Source organism: Palaemon carinicauda, chromosome 8 (assembly GCF_036898095.1).
Source record: "Palaemon carinicauda isolate YSFRI2023 chromosome 8, ASM3689809v2, whole genome shotgun sequence".
Taxonomy (NCBI): domain Eukaryota; kingdom Metazoa; phylum Arthropoda; class Malacostraca; order Decapoda; family Palaemonidae; genus Palaemon; species Palaemon carinicauda.
Genome location: NC_090732.1, coordinates 80,533,738 through 80,551,463, shown reverse-complemented (window position 1 = coordinate 80,551,463; position 17,726 = coordinate 80,533,738). Strand labels below are relative to the sequence as shown.

Sequence of the window (17,726 nt, the reverse complement as noted above, 5' to 3'; positions counted from 1 at the left end):
ACTAAAATACTGCCGCCACTAATACATATCAATGTTGGAATAAATACAGTACCAACATTAATGCTATTGATAAGAACAAAATGTACTGTATACAGTGAACCCTCGCTACTTCGCGGTTCGACCATCGCGGATTCACCACTTCGCGGATTTTTTTCATAACCCATGTCTATACATATATTGCGGATTTTCCGGAAATATCGAAAATACCGCGATGAGACCGATGGTGCGAGATTGGAGAAAGTAAGGAAAATTGAATCATGATTGATTTTCAATATAAATGAAACTTTGAGGAGCAACAAAGATATCATTTGTTAGAGAGATAGAGAGAGGTAAGGAATGGGAGGTAGTGAAAAGTACCCCACAGAGAGAGAGAGAGAGAGAGAGAGGTAGAGAGAGAGAGAGAGAGAGAGAGAGGTAGAGAGAGAGAGAGAGAGAGAGGAGAGAGAGAGAGAGAGAGAGAGAGAGAGAGAGAGAGAGAGAGAGATAGGTAGAGAGAGAGAGAGAGATAGAGGGGGGTTTAAATGTAATAAACAAAAAAATTTGATAGGTTATAACACATTGGTGCTTATGTAATATCAACTGTATACTGTAGACGGTTTGAATAAGTTAAAAAATGGTATAAATGATACTTTGTTAGTGTATTCGTACACACTCAAGAGCGGCAGCTAGATGACAGCTGATCTAATCACAGCCAAAAGTAAAAAAAAAAAAAAAGTCAACAATACTCGATTTTTAAAACACACCCGAAATTTAAAAACAAAAGTACACGCTTTCTTAATGTGCAATTAACTATTTAAAGAGTGGCAATTTTCTAGAATAAAATGATATTCCCAAAAAATAGTGGTTTGCTGATGAAATCGGATGCCCTATTTTTGGCTATGATTGAAATGGATGTAGACTCGGCCTAATTATTTCATTTCGTATTTAATTGACACTAAGAAAACTAATTTTAGTTTCTTCATCTAAATGTAAGTATTGTATAACACGAGAGAGAGAGAGAGAGAGAGAGAGAGAGAGAGAGAGAGAGAGAGAGAGAATGAATCAGCTGTTGTACTCAAATGGCGTCGTGTTTTTGTTTCGTGAGAATTTCATCGCCACGACTTTAACAACAACATACTGTACTGAACTTTACAGTATTATACAGACTACTGTAATATGATAAAGTAAAATATTTGTAATCTATTTTATATGAAATGGGGCTATTTTTGTTTTGTTTAAAATTTACATTTACGTATGTAAAACAATCTCTCTCTCTCTCTCTCTCTCTCGTAGATTGTTTTCCTGCTTTGCTACGTATGTATGTTTTATATAGATACGGTAAATAATATTTGTAATAACATATTTTATAAAAGCTTTTACTGTAATATCATTATTTATCACTTTCATCATGCGGGTTAAATTCCTTAGTTTGTTTACTGAGCGTACTTTATGACGCCGTCGTTTCAGGCGGCGTCATAAAGAAAAAAATTTCATTTGGAAGTCCTAAGAAAAATTAAGTAAAACATTAGTAATAACCAAATCAACATACTGTACTGAATAATCAATATAATTGATGCAAAAACTAACCTATAAACAGATGTGTAAATGCGTTTGTTTCTTCATTAGGATCAGAGATAAACGTAAACAAAACATTGGTTGCCATTTTTTATCGTGCTTTTTGGCGTGTTTAGGAAACGCATGATATAAAGTCGCCTTTAATATTTGTGCCTGTTTTAGTTTAGGGTACTGTATTACATGCATTAAGTGTTCTGTACATTAAAGGGTAGTTTGTTAACAGTACTACGTACAAGGGAAGGTTTTAAAAGTCTGAATATACATGTTAAATAAATAGGTAAATATGGTGTTACTACTTCGCGGATTTTCACCTATCGCGGCCGCGTCTGGAACCTATCTACCGCGATAAACGAGGGTTCACTGTATTACCAGGTTACACAGTCAGTCAGCTACAGAACCTTTTGTCTTTCTTGAATTCCCTCATTCCCAATGAATTGTTAAATATAAACTTAAAGAAAAACAAAACAAATAAAACAGCCATTGATGTACGTATTCTTCAGTGGCTGAAAACAAAGTGGTTACTCAGCGTAATGTGCGGGGGGCGGGGCTTTCCCACCACCTGCCAATAACAACTGACACCTCATTATGAATTATAACAGCCTTAAGTTCTAGCCAAGCTAAAAGTACACTCCTATTAAAAGACGAGGGTTTGTATTCATGTAGGAATAAAGGCTGTTGTTGGGTCTACGATACACTGAGACTCCTTACTAACAAAGAGATCTCGACGCATGCCTCAAGAAAATCCCTATTAGCATACTCAGTTACTGAACCAAGAACGGCACTGGAGTGATACCCTGAAGAAGAAAGGATGACAGCATGTAGGTCTAACTCCTAAAATGCAGAAGTGCCTCTAGCTCTCATACTTTCAGAGTTTGGCAAATCCCTAGGTACTTCAACCTCTGAAGGATGTACCATGCGGTGAATGAACACATTCATATGAAAGGTTGTCACTGGGTGGTGAGGAGCCTTGCTGATGACCGCATGTATGAGTCATGTAATTTTGATATCCCTAACGGCATCCAGAGCGTTGACTGGTCTTGACATGTGGGGAGATCTCGGAAAGAAGACTGGTCTCATTACGTCGGAAGATCTTGTTGCATAAAGGGATTCTGATACGTTGCCCTGGAGCAATGAGAAGAAGCAGGGAACAGGTACCCTTTGACTGGAACGTCATGATCACTAGATGAGTATGCACGAGAAGTGCGATTGAGTGATGTCTGATCGTGTGAAGTCCTAGAAGGAGGAATCTAATCGCACAGTGTCCTAGCGGGTGAAGACTGATCACGTGGTGATGGTGCATGTTGAGACAGAGGACATAAAGACCGAGAGTATGGAGATCTGGCTTATGGAGATCAAGAGTATGGAGACCATGTGTGATGAGCTGTCTCGTTGATGGTGGTAAGATATTCTGACTATGTCAGGCTACTCGCGTGAGGGAAGAGCTCGTCGGTCATAAACTCCAACTTGATCCTCTTGTTGAGCTAATGACTTCTTAGGTGGTGTCTTCTCTTTGGAACTGTCAGAATGGGGGAGGGGGGGGGAGGAGAGGGTGGCACACTTTCATCCTGAGCAACAAACAGCACGTGTTCATGCCTGTACGAGATTGAGAACTGATAGCAGGGCCACGAGCACCTCTACCTCATACCAAATCACCTTCTCAGGCTGGGTTAGTAGTCAGTACAGCACCATCTCTCTCACACATGTGTGTGAGAGGAGGTCAGTCTAGATCTCAGGAGATTTTTGCCAAACGATCCTCGCTGGTGGCTTCTTTTGAGAAGTAGCAGGAGTTGTAACCAATGGGTCAGCAGCTGAAGGAAATGACAAATATAAAGAAGTCCTGAGGGGCTGTGCACGCACAGTTTTTCCCCTTACTAGACTTGAATGTTGTAAGAAATTTCTGGGCCGGCAACAACGATACTGCAACAGGGGAGAATACAGGATCATCCCCGAAGGCAGGCAAAGAATCGTCAATGATCATCAAGTCAGGCACTCAGCAGATGGAGGGGCAGAGGAGGAGGGCAGTGAGGGAAGTTTTAGAGATCCTGGCATCAGCCAACACCTTTAGAAACTTCTTTGCATATGAATCACCATTAATTTGAAGGGAAGGCCACAATGTCCTCAGATCCTAATACTTGGACAGCAAATTTTGCTCCAACTACCACTTCACAATTATGCTGTAAGCACTTCAAGGATGAAGATTTTGATAGATTGCTAACAAATATGAATAATTTCCTGTTCATCTCAAGAAGGAAGAGCTAAGCGTGTTAATTTGTTAAGGCAATGTTTGGCTAAGCTGCAATCAGTGGGGATAAAAATTATTTCTTTGACTTTTGAAGGACTATCAAAGAATGCTGCTATGGTCAAAGAGGTTGGTTGCAGTCTAGATTCTGAAAATATAAAAACTTCATTTATCCATTGATGCAAGAATAGATATTTATACTTTTTTTTACCCATGCCATATGCGAATTTCAATTAGAAATTAATTAGGGGAAAAACATTTTGTTGATGGGAAGGGAAACTTATCAAGTGGGGTTTCATTGAAAAATTACATAAGCTTCACGAGTGCGAGGGTTTGCTGTTGGGGAATAAATTAAGAACGCAGCATCTGGCATGGATTACAAAAAAAAAGATGACTATTAAACTTGCAGAGCAATTACTAAGTGAATTTGTTACCAAATCAATGCAGTTTTGTCTTCATAACAATTTCGTAGAGTTCAAGGGATGTGAAGCAACAATCATTTTCATTACCATTATAAAGGATAATGAAAGAATCTTTAAAGATTTTCTGGGCCATGCTGAATTACATCTAAGACAACTTAAACTTCCATGTAGTAAACCTTTGTTGAATTCCAATCGCAAAACTGGCTTTATTGGATTCATAATTTATATAAAGAGTTTGATTAAAATATATTATAATCCGATAGGTTGTCCTGAATCCCATTAAAATTTTTGTTAACGTAAAAGATGAGCCAAGATCACCTAGCACTCTTTTTTGGCCAAGTTAGATCTATGGGAGGAGGTAATAACAACCCAACTGCCTGTCAGTTTTCTGCCGCTTACAAAAGAATTTTAGTTAATAATGACTTGCAGGATGTGCTCAAAGGGAACTGTATACCTATGGAATCTGTAAATATTCTTTCTGTTTCAAGTAGAGTTAAGGAATGTGCTCTTTCATACAACTCTTCTGTTCAAGCCATAAATTCTTCAACTGATAGGAACAAAATTTTCAATGTATTGATATAAAACAAGCAACTGATTTTGATGATGATGAGGTTACACGTATCTTTCAAGTGGTCATCGTTTGTCATTGTGTTCAAGCAGCACTGTTGCCTATATTACGGGATTCGTTGTCTTTAAACTGGGAAAATCATTGAAGTGTCAAACTTCTATTAATGCTCTTACTGGTACTGATAACAGTTATTTTCATTCTTTAATTAGATTGAAAAATACAGGAATTATCCATTTACAAATGACCTTTATATCACTTTGTCAATCTTCCATTTTCCTGTCCAAGGATTGATCCTTCTTCGGATTATCATAATACTCGTAAGTAACGCGGAAAGGGTAAAGCGATAGCTGATTACTCTCCTCCCAAGTTCTTTCTGCCTATAATAGAGGGCGTGTCGGGTATGACAGTTGGCTTCACCTTTTCCCTTAAGCATTGACTACCTGCGCCACCTCCACCCATTTAACCTCCTTGATCACAGCAAACACATGAATCGAAAAGAAAAAGAAGTATTTCTAATAGCCACTAGAGGACGCGGAGAAGTAAGTGTTTTACTTGGCCAAAATCAAAGGTTGTTTTCAGCTTTGCTGGAATCATACTCCTATTAAAGGACGATGGTTTGTATTCTTGTAGGGACAAATATATAAAGAAACATAGCAAGAATGAGTAAAATGGAAGAAAATACTTGAATGGTTGTTAAATGTAAGGGAAATAAAATGGAATGCAAATTCAACTTTTAAAAGCAATTTTACATACCAAGAGCTAATATAGTAGCTGTAGGAATTATTGATACCGATTAGTATACATATAAACTCACAATCAGGTTACTGAAAACTTGAAAAAATATTAGAAATTGTTGGTAAGTAAAATGTGAAAATAAATAAATAGAATAAAGAATACAAGTTCAATTACTATCTAAAAGAAGGAATTCTTATTACATTAATAACTTTGTCAGCTGATAGAATAGAAAGGGGGATAGGAAGTTAGTGGGTGGGTTGTTAGATGTCCAGACCAGTGATTCTCAACAACTGTGCCCCGACACTCTGGGGTGCCATGATATTAAATCAAATGTGCCACGAAACATTGTCACAGCACACCGGAAAATGCGAAAAAAAATGGATATAGATCTTGGTTCCACGTGAATAAACAGTAAGACTTCATATCTAAACAGTATGGCAATACTTACAACTATCTAAAATCAAAACAGTTATACATATAAAACTGCAGTTCAAGTTCATCTCATTATCTATAATAGTGCATATCAAAGTTTGATGGCTGCAGAAAGGTAAAATGTTATCTCATGGTAACGAATTACATAAGGAATTAACAGCCTTTATCACGGAGAAAAGCAGGGAAGATTCTTTGAATATGTTTGTTGTAAATTTGTATGTATATCCTGGATTACTTAACGTAAATATTTTCTCAATGAAACAATAAAAACAGCGGCATGCAAGGTAGAAATTAAAATATTCTCATCTCAACGGATAAGTTGGTTGCCCTATTTGGAAAAATAAAGTAAGCTCCGGTAATTTTGATATTTCCTTCAATGCCTACCGCTTACATAAAAAAAACTGTCCCTATTGTAGTTAAAGTACCTGAACAGAAATCGAAAAATAAAGTTTATATTCATGCATTTTTTTTAAGTCTGTGGTTCCATATAATATTTAATGTATACACTTTTAAACTTTGCATAGTGTGCCGTAATATTCTAGTGAGATATTAGGAGTGAGATTAGTAAAAATTGTTGAGAAACACTGTTCTAGACTAAAATGTTGGACTTGCAAACACATATAGTTCACATGGAGGGGATACACAACACAGTACTGATGAAAAACATCATTTATGTCAAGGTCTTATCCGAACAACTTTTTTGTCCAAAATCTAATTAAGTCCCATAATAATTATGAGTGGTAACGGCCTTTTCATTTAGCAAACACCAAACATTTGTTAATTATATAAACATGAATATTGAAGATTATTCTATATATACGAATCTCTTATTCTAATATAAGTAAGAACTTCAACCTGGCAATGAAATATTTTTGAAAGAGAATGATGAAGATTTCCATAAAAATAACTGCATCTATCATTTAATTATTTTGTATTGTTAGCAATTAACATTGGTAGCAATGCGTATCAGTAATATATGAATTGCCTGAAACAAACTAGTCAGTTTAGATTATTATTACATAAAACATTAAAAAAAAAATACTATACCTGTGACAAAATCATCTCTTAAAGACTCCAGATTCCTATAATTCATGTGGAACTTGTAGAGTGAGGAGTACTTGAAGTGAGCAAATTTTCCAATAGCAACATTTGTATGTTGCAACGGATCTTCTAAGGAAAAGGGTACTGTCCACGACACAAATGATTTTAACTGACTAAAATCATCCATTTCAAAAGACACGCTTTCAATGTGGAACTCCAGCATGTTGTCATGTTTACTCAATTTTACATTTTGAATCACATCTTGAGAAAGGCCTTCTAGTTTATCCTTAATGCTCTTATCTGTGAGCATTAATATCTGCTGTCCCAGTTTATCACTCTGTTCGTCACGTCTTTTGATCATCTCCTTAAGGCTCTTTATGGTAGAGTTCAGACTCTGGGCTTTCTTTTCTGACTCTTGATTCACTTTATCAATCTGCAAAAAATCCCCATATTAAACTTAAGATAAAATTATTTACTGTATTCCAAAATGAAATAAGCTGTCCTGTACTGAGGTTTGTTTCTGAAGTTACATATTCAAAATATGGAATGGTGTTAGGACAAAAGGTAACACCGCTTTACACAATAAAATAGTACAGTACGTTTAAACGGATTTTGAGCGAAGCGAAAAATCTATTTTTGAGTGAGATAGCCATGTCGTCCTGATGAAAAGTTCCTTTAGTAGCTTCCTAGGGGTATATATGACTACAGTGGATATTCCCAGAGAATTAAAGTAAAGGTTTCCAGAATTCTAACTTCTGGCGTGAGTACCCTTAAGGTTGTCCTTTAGGATATCGCATAATAACAGGGGACGCATTCTTTACATGCTACATAGCTATCTGCACCCCACATAGTGTTTACGCTTCGATGGGGGAATTGGTGGCAAGATATGGGAGGAGCAGTTACAAAGTTCTCCTCATATATATACCCCTCTCTCTGAGTTGTATCTGTGTGCCGGTGAGTGATTACACTTGTGCGATCCTAAAAATATCCTGATTTAACGCGGAAAACAAAAGGCTATCGAGTGCAATATAGCTACAAGTTTTCGTGAATAGTCAGTGATTAGTTTGAGGTCAGAAAAGTGGGATAAAACGTCGGCATAAGATAGATATCTTGTGAATTACTAAAAATCTGATCAAGATGTCGTATAATACAGGCAACGCTTGGAGAGATATCGCTGCACATAGCAAAAGTAAATTCCATGAACTGGCGACTCAAGAACTCGACCGTCTGATAACAGAGGTCACTAGTAACTCCAACCAGTGTGACGGAAAAATATTCGCAGACATATTGAAACAATATGATCCAATAAACTGGAGCAAATCTGCGGAAAACATCAGCAAAATAATAGAAGAAATTCCTAAGAAGATCCAGGTGATAAAGAGACTTATAAAGAAAGCTTATATCAATCAACACATTCCATCAAAGAACAATAAGAAGTCCAATATGGTGAATATGCTGATTGATGCATTGGGAAAAAGAATGCCAAAATGGTGTAATACATGTAAGATATGGTATTCCATTAATAATCCTCAACAATTGATTGGAAAATGTGATGCCTGTCATGTTCCAACACACCCTACATGTGCTGAAATACAGCAAAAAATAAAAAATTAAGACAAAGGTATTCTTCTCAACATGCTTAGTCTGGATAGAAAATATAATTAAGTCGAGACTAAATCTGCAAATAGTTGAAGATAAAGAAGAAGAAGCAGAAGAAGAAGAAGAAGAAGAAGAAGAAGAAGAAGAAGAAGAAGAAGAAGAAAAAGAAGAAGAGAAAAATGAACAGGATATGTGTAAGGATGCAGAGGAAATCATTGATATAACTTATGATGCCATCCAAAAACATACTTATGAAGAAATAAATTACCAGATGGAAACAAATAATAGACCCAAGAGACTCTACCCGGACCTACATACTTTTAGGGAAGAGCAAGAACAAGAAAAAAAAAAGAAAAGAAAGATATAGTCTGTAATTTGCTGAAAAGAGGGAATTGCAAATTTGGTGAAAGATGCTACTACAAGCATCCAAAGATATGCCATGATTATGAAATATATGGTAAATGTGCATGTTTAGACGGATATGGAGACAAATGCAGAGATCTCCATCCAAAAATATGCAAAAACCTAAAAGAAGGAAAAGATGCAGTTTCAACAAAAAATGTCGATATATGCATCCTGCAACCATGAATGAAAGTAAGAAAACTCAGCAAACTGAAAAGAAAAATGAAAGCAAAAATGAAACAAAAAAAAGAAACAAAAAAGCAAGCTGTGTATATACCGCGCTATACACCAAAAGCTCCAAGATATGAGGCCTATCAACCCAAATATACACATTTAGAGCCCAACTACAAAGAATGCATCTATAATGCCAGGGGCTGGTGCAGATATGGGGATAATTGCAGGTATACACACAAAAATGAATATGAAGGCGAAAGAGCAAATATAATAGAAAAGTTGGATTTTTTAATGGCAGAATTCCGGGAAATGAAAAAAAGAACATCATATCAGAACAGGAAGGAAGCACGGGAGAATCCATATTATTACCAATATTAAAAAATGGGGATGAAACATAAACCATGATAGTGATGAATGCACAGGGTTTAGTCACGAGTAACTCTAAAAGGAAAATAGAGTTCTTAGAAGAACTAACCCAAATTGAAAAAATAGATATATTAAATATAAGTGAAACATGGTATTCCCTAGAGACTGGCAGTGATAACCAGATAAAGGGTTTCCAAACTTATAGATCAGACAGAAAAAATAGGAATCAAGGGGGAACCCCAATATATGGAAGAGATGTAAATCAAGGTAAAGTCTGTGAAAAATACAGCAACACAGAATGTGAATTGATTGCGGTAGAATTTGAATTTGAAAAACTAGTGAATATTGTAGTTTACAGACCCCCAAATACTAAGGAGTTTGACATAATAATAGAAAAAATAGATGATATATGTAGAAACCATAAAGAATGGAATATACTCCTATCCGGAGATTTTAACTTTCCTTTCGTGGATTGGAAAGAACGGATAGAAGAAAGTGGTTGTATGTAGACATATAAAAAAAAAAAAGTAATAGTAGTGCAGAAGATAAGAGGCAATTTGAAAAGCTTCAAGATATGCTATTAGAACATAATATGTAACAAATAACCACATTCCAACAAGAAAGGAAAATGTCCTAGATCTAGTATTTGTGAATGAGGTGAATTATGTTAAAGAAATAATAGTGTATAACATGGGAATTTCAGACCACAATGTCATAGAATTGATAGACCATTCCAAAGCAAGTGATCGCAGAATTAATAAAACACAAAACTTTGGGAAGGATATGGAAAATATAATTTTTACAGTAAGAATATAAAATGGTCAGAAATAAATGAAGAACTGAATAAAGAATGGAAAAATGTATTTGTAAGTGATAATATACAGGTAAATACGGACATACTGTACAAAATACTGGAGAAAATTGTTGAAAAATATGTACCGAAAAAAAAAACAATAAACAAAAGACGTGCATACCAAGAGACAGAAGGATCTTATTTCAGATAATTAGAAAGTGGAAGAAAAATCTTGCAAAAGAAAAAAATGTGTGGAAAACGATGGAAATAAAATGTAAGATAGAAAATGCAGAACAAAAGATTATACAGTCGAAAGAAAATGAAAAAAAGGGACTTAGAAGAAAGGACACTTCAAAATATAAAAAGAAACCCCAAAGTACTCTACACCTATGCAAAAAAGATGAATAAAGGGAGATTAGAAATAGGCCCTCTAAGAATTGAAGGACAGCTAACGAATGAAAAAAAGGAAATATGCAACATATTAGCAGAAAAATATAAGAGTGAGTTCACGCCAAGAATTGTGAATGAGAATAATGAAACAGAAATGAGAGAAGAAAATGTTGAATATCTAACGGATATAGATATTAATGAAGCAGATATTATCAAGGCTATAAACGAAATTAAAAATGGATCGGCAGCCGGACCAGATGGAGTTCCAGCGATTTTGTTAAAAAAAAACTGCAAACACTATCGCGAAGCCGCTTGCAATTCTGCTAAGACAAATTGTAGATATGAGCGAGATATATGTTAAACTTAAATTAGCTTATATAACACCTATCTTCAAAAGTGGATCAAGACTAGAGGCAAGCAATTATAGACCTGTTAGTCTTACATCACATATTATGAAAGTGTATGAGAGGGTAATAAAAAAGAAAATAATGAACCATTTGGTTAAAAATAATTTGTTTAATATAGGTCAACACGGTTTTGTGCCTGGAAAAAGTACACAGACCCAACTGATGGCATACTATGAAAATATATACAAAAATATGATAAATGAAAAAAGACAGATGTGATCTATTTAGATTTTGCAAAAGCCTTTGACAAGGTAGACCATAATATATTAGAGAAAAAAATGAGAAATGTTATTTTTATAATAAAATAAATTTTTGAATATACTTACCCGGTGATTATAATAGCTGCAACTCTGTTGCCCGACAGACAACTCTACGGTAAAAACTCGCCAGCGATCGCTACACAGGTTGCGGGTGTGCCCAACAGCGCCATCTGTCGTCCAGATACCCAGTACTCAATGTAAACAAAGACTCAATTTTCTCCTCGTCCCACTGCGTCTCTATTGGGGAGGAAGGGAGGGTCCTTTAATTTATAATCACCGGGTAAGTATATTCAAAAATTTATTTTATTATAAAAATAACATTTTTCAATATTTAACTTAGCCGGTGATTATAATAGCTGATTCACACCCAGGGGGGTGGGTAGAGACCAGCAATATATGTTTACATTATTATGAGCTAAGAGTTTTTATTTCATTTTAGAAGTTATCAAAATAACAAAAACAAAATAAATAGGTACCTGGTAAGGAAGTCGACTTGAACAATTACTCTGCCTTTTTAAGTACGTCTTCCTTACGGAGCCTCGCGATCCTCTTAGGATGCTGATCAACCCCTAGGATCTGAAGTATCAAGGGTTGCAACCCATACAACAGGACCTCATCAAAACCCCTAATCTAGGCGCTCTCAAGAAATGACTTTGACCACCCGCCAAATCAACCAGGATGCGAAAGGCTTCTTAGCCTTCCGGACAACCCAAAAAAACAACAATAAAAACATTTCAAGAGAAAGATTAAAAGGGTATGGAATTAGGGAATTGTAGTGGTTGAGCCCTCACCCACTACTGCACTCGCTGCTACGAATGGTCCCAGTGTGTAGCAGTTCTTGTAAAGAGACTGGACATCTTTCAAGTAAAATGACGCGAACACTGACTTGCTTCTTCAATAGGTTGCGTCCATTATACTTTGCAGAGATATATTTTGCTTAAAGGCCACGGAAGTTGTTACAGCTCTAACTTCGTGCGTCTTCACCTTAAGCAAAGTTCGGTCTTCCTCACTCAGATGTGAATGAGCTTCTCGTATTAACAATCTGATAAAGTCTGACCAAGCATTCTTTGACAAAGGCAAGGATGGTTTCTTAACTGAACACCATAAAGCTTCAGATTGGCCTTGTAAAGGTTTAGTACGCTTTAAATAGAACTTAAGAGCTCTAACAGGGCATAAGACTCTTTCTAGTTCATTGCCTACGATCTCCGATAAGCTGGGGATATCGAAAGATTTAGGCCAAGGCCGAGAAGGCAGCTCATTTTTGGCTAGAAAACCAAGTTGTAGCGAACAAGTGGCTTTTTCTGACGAAAATCCTATGTTCTTGCTGAAGGCATGAATCTCACTGACTCTTTTAGCCGAGGCTAAGCATACCAGGAAAAGAGTCATAAGAGTGAGATCTTTCAGGGAGGCTGATTGTAACGGCTCCAACCTGTCTGATATAAAGAATCTTAGTACCACGTCTAAATTCCATCCAGGGGTAGCCAAACGACGCTCCTTGGTGGTCTCAAAAGACTTAAGGAGGTCTTGCAGATCTTTATGTTTGGAAAGATCTAAGCCTCTATGCCGGAAGACCGATGCCAACATGCTTCTGTAGCCCTTGATAGTAGGAGCTGAAAGGGATCGTCCTTTTCTCAGGTATAAGAGAAAAACAGCTATTTGAGCTACAGAGGTACTGGTCGAGGATACAGAAACTGACTTGCACCAGTCTCGGAAGACTTCCCACTTCGATTGGTAGACTCTAATGGAAGAAGCTCTCCTTGCTCTAGCAATCGCACTGGCTGCTTCCTTCGAAAAGCCTCTAGCTCTCGAGAGTCTTTCGATAGTCTGAAGGCAGTCAGACGAAGAGCGTGGAGGCTTTGGAGTACCTTCTTTATGTGTGGCTGACGTAGAAGGTCTACCCTTAGAGGAAGACTACTGGGAACGTCTACTAACCATCGAAGTATCTCGGTGAACCATTCTCTCGCGGGCCAGAGGGAAGCAACTAACGTCAACCTTGTCCCTTCGTGAGAGGCGAACTTCTGCAGTACCTTGTTGACAATCTTGAACGGTGGGAATGCGTAGAGATCCAGATGTGACCAATCTAGGAGGAAAGCATCTATATGTATTGCTGCTGGGTCCGGGACTGGAGAGCAATAGATTGGAAGCCTCTTGGTCAGCGAGGTTGCAAAGAGATCTATGGATGGTTTTACCCCAAGTGGCCCAAAGTCTCTTGCACACATCCTTGTGGAGGGTCCATTCGGTTGGAATTACTTGCCCTTTCCGACTGAGACAATCTGCTATGACGTTCAAGTCGCCTTGGATGAACCTCGTTACTAGGGAGATGTCTTGACCTTTTGACCAGATGAGCAGGTCCCTTGTGATCTCGTACAACGTCAGTGAGTGGGTACCTCCTTGTTTGGAGATGTAAGCCAAGGCTGTGGTGATGTCCGAGTTAACTTCCACCACTTTGCCTCGAAGGAGAGACTTGAAGCTTTTCAAGGCCAGATGTACTGCCAACAGCTCCTTGCAGTTGATATGCATGCTCCTCTGACTCGAGTTCCACAGTCCTGAGCATTCCCGACCGTCTAGTGTCGCGCCCCAGCCCACGTCCGATGCGTCCGAGAAGAGAACGTGGTTGGGAGTCTGAACAGCCAGGGGAAGACCCTCTCTTAGGTTGATATTGTCCTTCCACCAAGTCAGACAAGACTTTATCTTTTCGGAAACCGGGATCGAGACCGCTTCTAGCGTCTTGTCCTTTTTCCAGTGAAAAGCTAGATGGTATTGAAGAGGACGGAGGTGTAGTCTTCCTAGTGACGCAAATTGTTCCACGGATGACAGCGTCCCTACCAGACTCATCCACAGCCTGACTGAGCAGCGTTCCTTCTTCAGCATCTTCTGGATGGATAGCAGGGCTTGATCTATTCTGGGGGCTGATCGTCTTGCTGTTCAGCAACGTCCTCATCAGAGGGTTCCTCATCCGAAAACTGATGAGGAAACGGCAACGGAGTGGGCAACGTCTGGCTCGCTGAGTCCGGTCGCACTGGTGGATGCGTGACGGAGCCGGACGCAATATCATGGAACTGCTGCACAGTCTGTGAACTGTCAACAACCATGGGTGCGCGAGGAAGCACAGCGTCAACCCGAGACTGTCTAGACCGTCTGGGTTGTGCAGTCAACACCCTACCGGGTTGCTGAGGTTGACGCACTGCGTCAAAACAAGTCACCTCTGCTGGTTGTTGAACGTCCTGAACGTCAACAACCACCTCCGAGCGTCGCTTAACGTCAACGTGCGGCTGGCAACCCACACTGGGTCGCATCGGTGGAGGAACCACCTCAACTGGCAGACGCGAGTAGGTTACCTCAGCGTCAACAGGGCGCACAACCGACCGGTTGGAAGGTTGTTGGCCAGAAGGTTCGGTAGCAACCTTCTCCGCATTAAAGTCCTCTATCAAGGACGCAAGCTTGGACTGCATGTCTTGCAGCAAAGCCCATTTAGGGTCTACGGGAGCAGGTGTGGCAACAGACGGGGTTAGCGACTGAGGCGGTACCGTTTACCATCCCTGAAAGCCTTGTTATGCGTGACATAATTGTACAGCAAAACTTCAAAGGCTCGAAAACAGCTGTGAAGTTGACCTGTAAACAACTTGGAGCGTCTCCTGGCCAGGCGCCAGGGAGAGTCTACAAGAATTGAGAAGTCTATCTGGGCAGAGGCATGAACTCCCAAGCCGAGAACTTCTCTCGTGTCATATCAGACTCTCGCTCTATAAACCAGTTTAAAAGAAGGGAAAGCAAAGGCTGTATCCCCCAAACTCCTCCTGGTGAAAAACCAGTCGCCTAGCCAACGTAACGCTCTCTAGGAGAGCGAGAGAGCACTAGCTTAAAAACAACGGCTTCGAAGTAGCTAGGCCTAGTGTAAGCTCTGACGTTTAGGCGAACGAGGAGCAGCAGTTACAAAAAGATCCGGACAAAGATCCTTAAAAAAAATCATCATGATTTAATTAAAGTCCATAGGAGGCTAAGCAGCTTTAGGCTCCTCTCCATCTGACAGAGTCCTCAAGGGAATATCAGTAGGAGGGAGAACAGCAACTTCCTCATCTACAGGAACCTTGTCCGATAAAAGCTGAGTCTCAAGCAAGAGAGAGACCTACCGTGGTGGCAATGCTTTACAAGCAGAGTCCACACTCACTGGTGCATTAGTAGCGGACCAGAACGCAACGTCATGTAACTGCTTGACAGTCTGTGAACTGTCAACAACTGAACTGTCAACCACAACAGGTGCGTGAGGACGCACAGCGTCCACTCGAGACTGCTTTGACTGCCTAGACTGAGCAGTCAAAACAACTCTAGAATGCAGAGGTTGACGCACAGCGTCAAAACAAGTCAACTCCGATTGTTAGTGAACGTCTTGAACGTCAACAGGAGCATCAGCAAGTGGCCTAACGTCCAAATGCGGCTGAAAAACCACACGAGACCGCATCGAGTGTGGTTCTAAACAACCTGACTGACGTGACTAAGCTACGCCAACGTCAACAGTAAGCACAAAGGAACGTTAGGTTGGCTGAAAGCCAGGATATCGATGAGATAAACGGCTAGACTCAACGGACTAATCGGCAGAATAGTCTTCCATAAGGGAGGCAAGCATATACTGCATGTCTTGCCATACAACCCATTAAGGATCAACGGAAATGGTTGTGGTAAGAGACGAGGGTAACGTCTGTGACCGCAACACTTTGCCTACAAAAAAAGACTCTCGAAGTCTGTGTTACGCTTTTGTTAGGCGGCGAGCAGTTATCCGATGACTGCATAGGGTCAGAGCTGTCCTAATGGTTGTAACCAGGACGCTGGACCTGTCCTGAAAGGACTGACTTTCGCTTAAGGGCTTCGAAACCTTGTGACAGGTTTCTTATGCGAAAAGCCTTCGGATGACGAGGAGAAACAACGTCTCTCTCGTCTTATGGTAGGGGAGATCTTGGTAAGATACACCCGATACCATAGAGGGAAAACGTCTGTTCGTTGGTCAAGGCCTCTCGAACCCATAAGTCGTTTGACATTCCTTCTCCCCTGGGCTTGGGAGCATGTAAGAGGTCCCGGACTAGGTGAACGACAGGCACGAACAGACGAACCCTCGGACGCAACACTGTAACACTTTGCGCCTCGGACGCAACACTGTAACACTTTGCGCATATCACTTTATCACTTCGATTTTCTGTTTTGCACTTATTTCTACCTGAAACACGCAATTCTACCCTTCATTAAAAGGTAGTAATTGCGAAATCAGTCGTATAATGCAAGCTCATTAATACCAGCAAAAAACAGAAAACATATTTTAAGATAAAAAAATCAGTGGCTGGGAAAGAGACTGAACACTAGTTCATATAACTACGTTTTCAATCTCTCACCGCACATAGCCTGGGGACGAGAATAAAAAACTAAAAACGTTTTATCCTTCCTCCCCGTACAGCGACTAGGGACGAGAGTAACTCGAGAACAACGTTACCCGCTTGAACGGAACGTTTTCTCTCCTCTCTCTCCCTCCGTCTCTATCTCTCTCTCTCTTTCTCTCTTGATTTCGCACCTAAGAGAAGAGCCCAATTATATTTCGTCAAAAAAACATGTTATTTGACTAAAGGAAAAAACTGAAAGGTTTTTCAAATAAAAAGTTCCTTTAAAATAGAATTTAAAACATTTAAGCTAAGAAAGAATGAACAAAACGTCAGAATCGATTTACTCTTACTGCAAAGTGAAACCGTGATACACTCTCTCTCTATCGTAACGATAGAGCGCATGTTGAACGTCCTGAACGTCAACAACTGCGTGCCATAAATAAACTAAACGTTAGTTCATCTTTGAAAACAGTACGAAGACTATCAAAGAAATTCTTTCATAAAATATTACATTTAAAAAGTTTTAAATCCTTAGCTCTTTAAAAGCTAATTACGATATAAAGAGCTCAACGTTGATTAACTTCGGTTTCCAAGTTAGGACCGCCTACTCTCAGGAAAGGTCTATATAAACAAAACATTAAAATTATTTTTATATGTTTATAATAAATGGAAAGTTAATCGAAGAGGCCTAATAAAGGCGGAGAGATATAAAATATATAGAGGAAAATCTATAACGTGATAAGATAATTACTAAAAGCCTAAACACACTTCCGTCTAAGGGAAGGGTCGGCCATTTAAAAGTGAAAGAAAGTCCATACTCTCTTTGTCACCATAATTAAATCTATCCAAAACGAGTTCAAGATTTAAGATGAAGATAAAACACCTGCATAGCGAAAGCTCAAAACTAGAATAAAGTACTTCACCAATTAGTTGTGAAAAAACTCCAGTTTAGCAACAGCGAGTAAGTACGTCTTGTCGATA

General features: G+C 39.0%; 1 protein-coding gene across 1 annotated transcript in view; it reads right to left on the bottom strand.

Annotated features, from left to right (window-relative positions):
* LOC137645772 (protein fantom-like) overlaps positions 1-17,726 on the bottom strand; it is a 723,952-nt gene that overhangs the window by 209,141 nt on the left and 497,085 nt on the right. Inside the window, 1 exon segment of the mRNA XM_068378685.1 lies at positions 6,998-7,424. Within this exon segment, the coding sequence (XP_068234786.1) occupies positions 6,998-7,424 (427 nt within the window).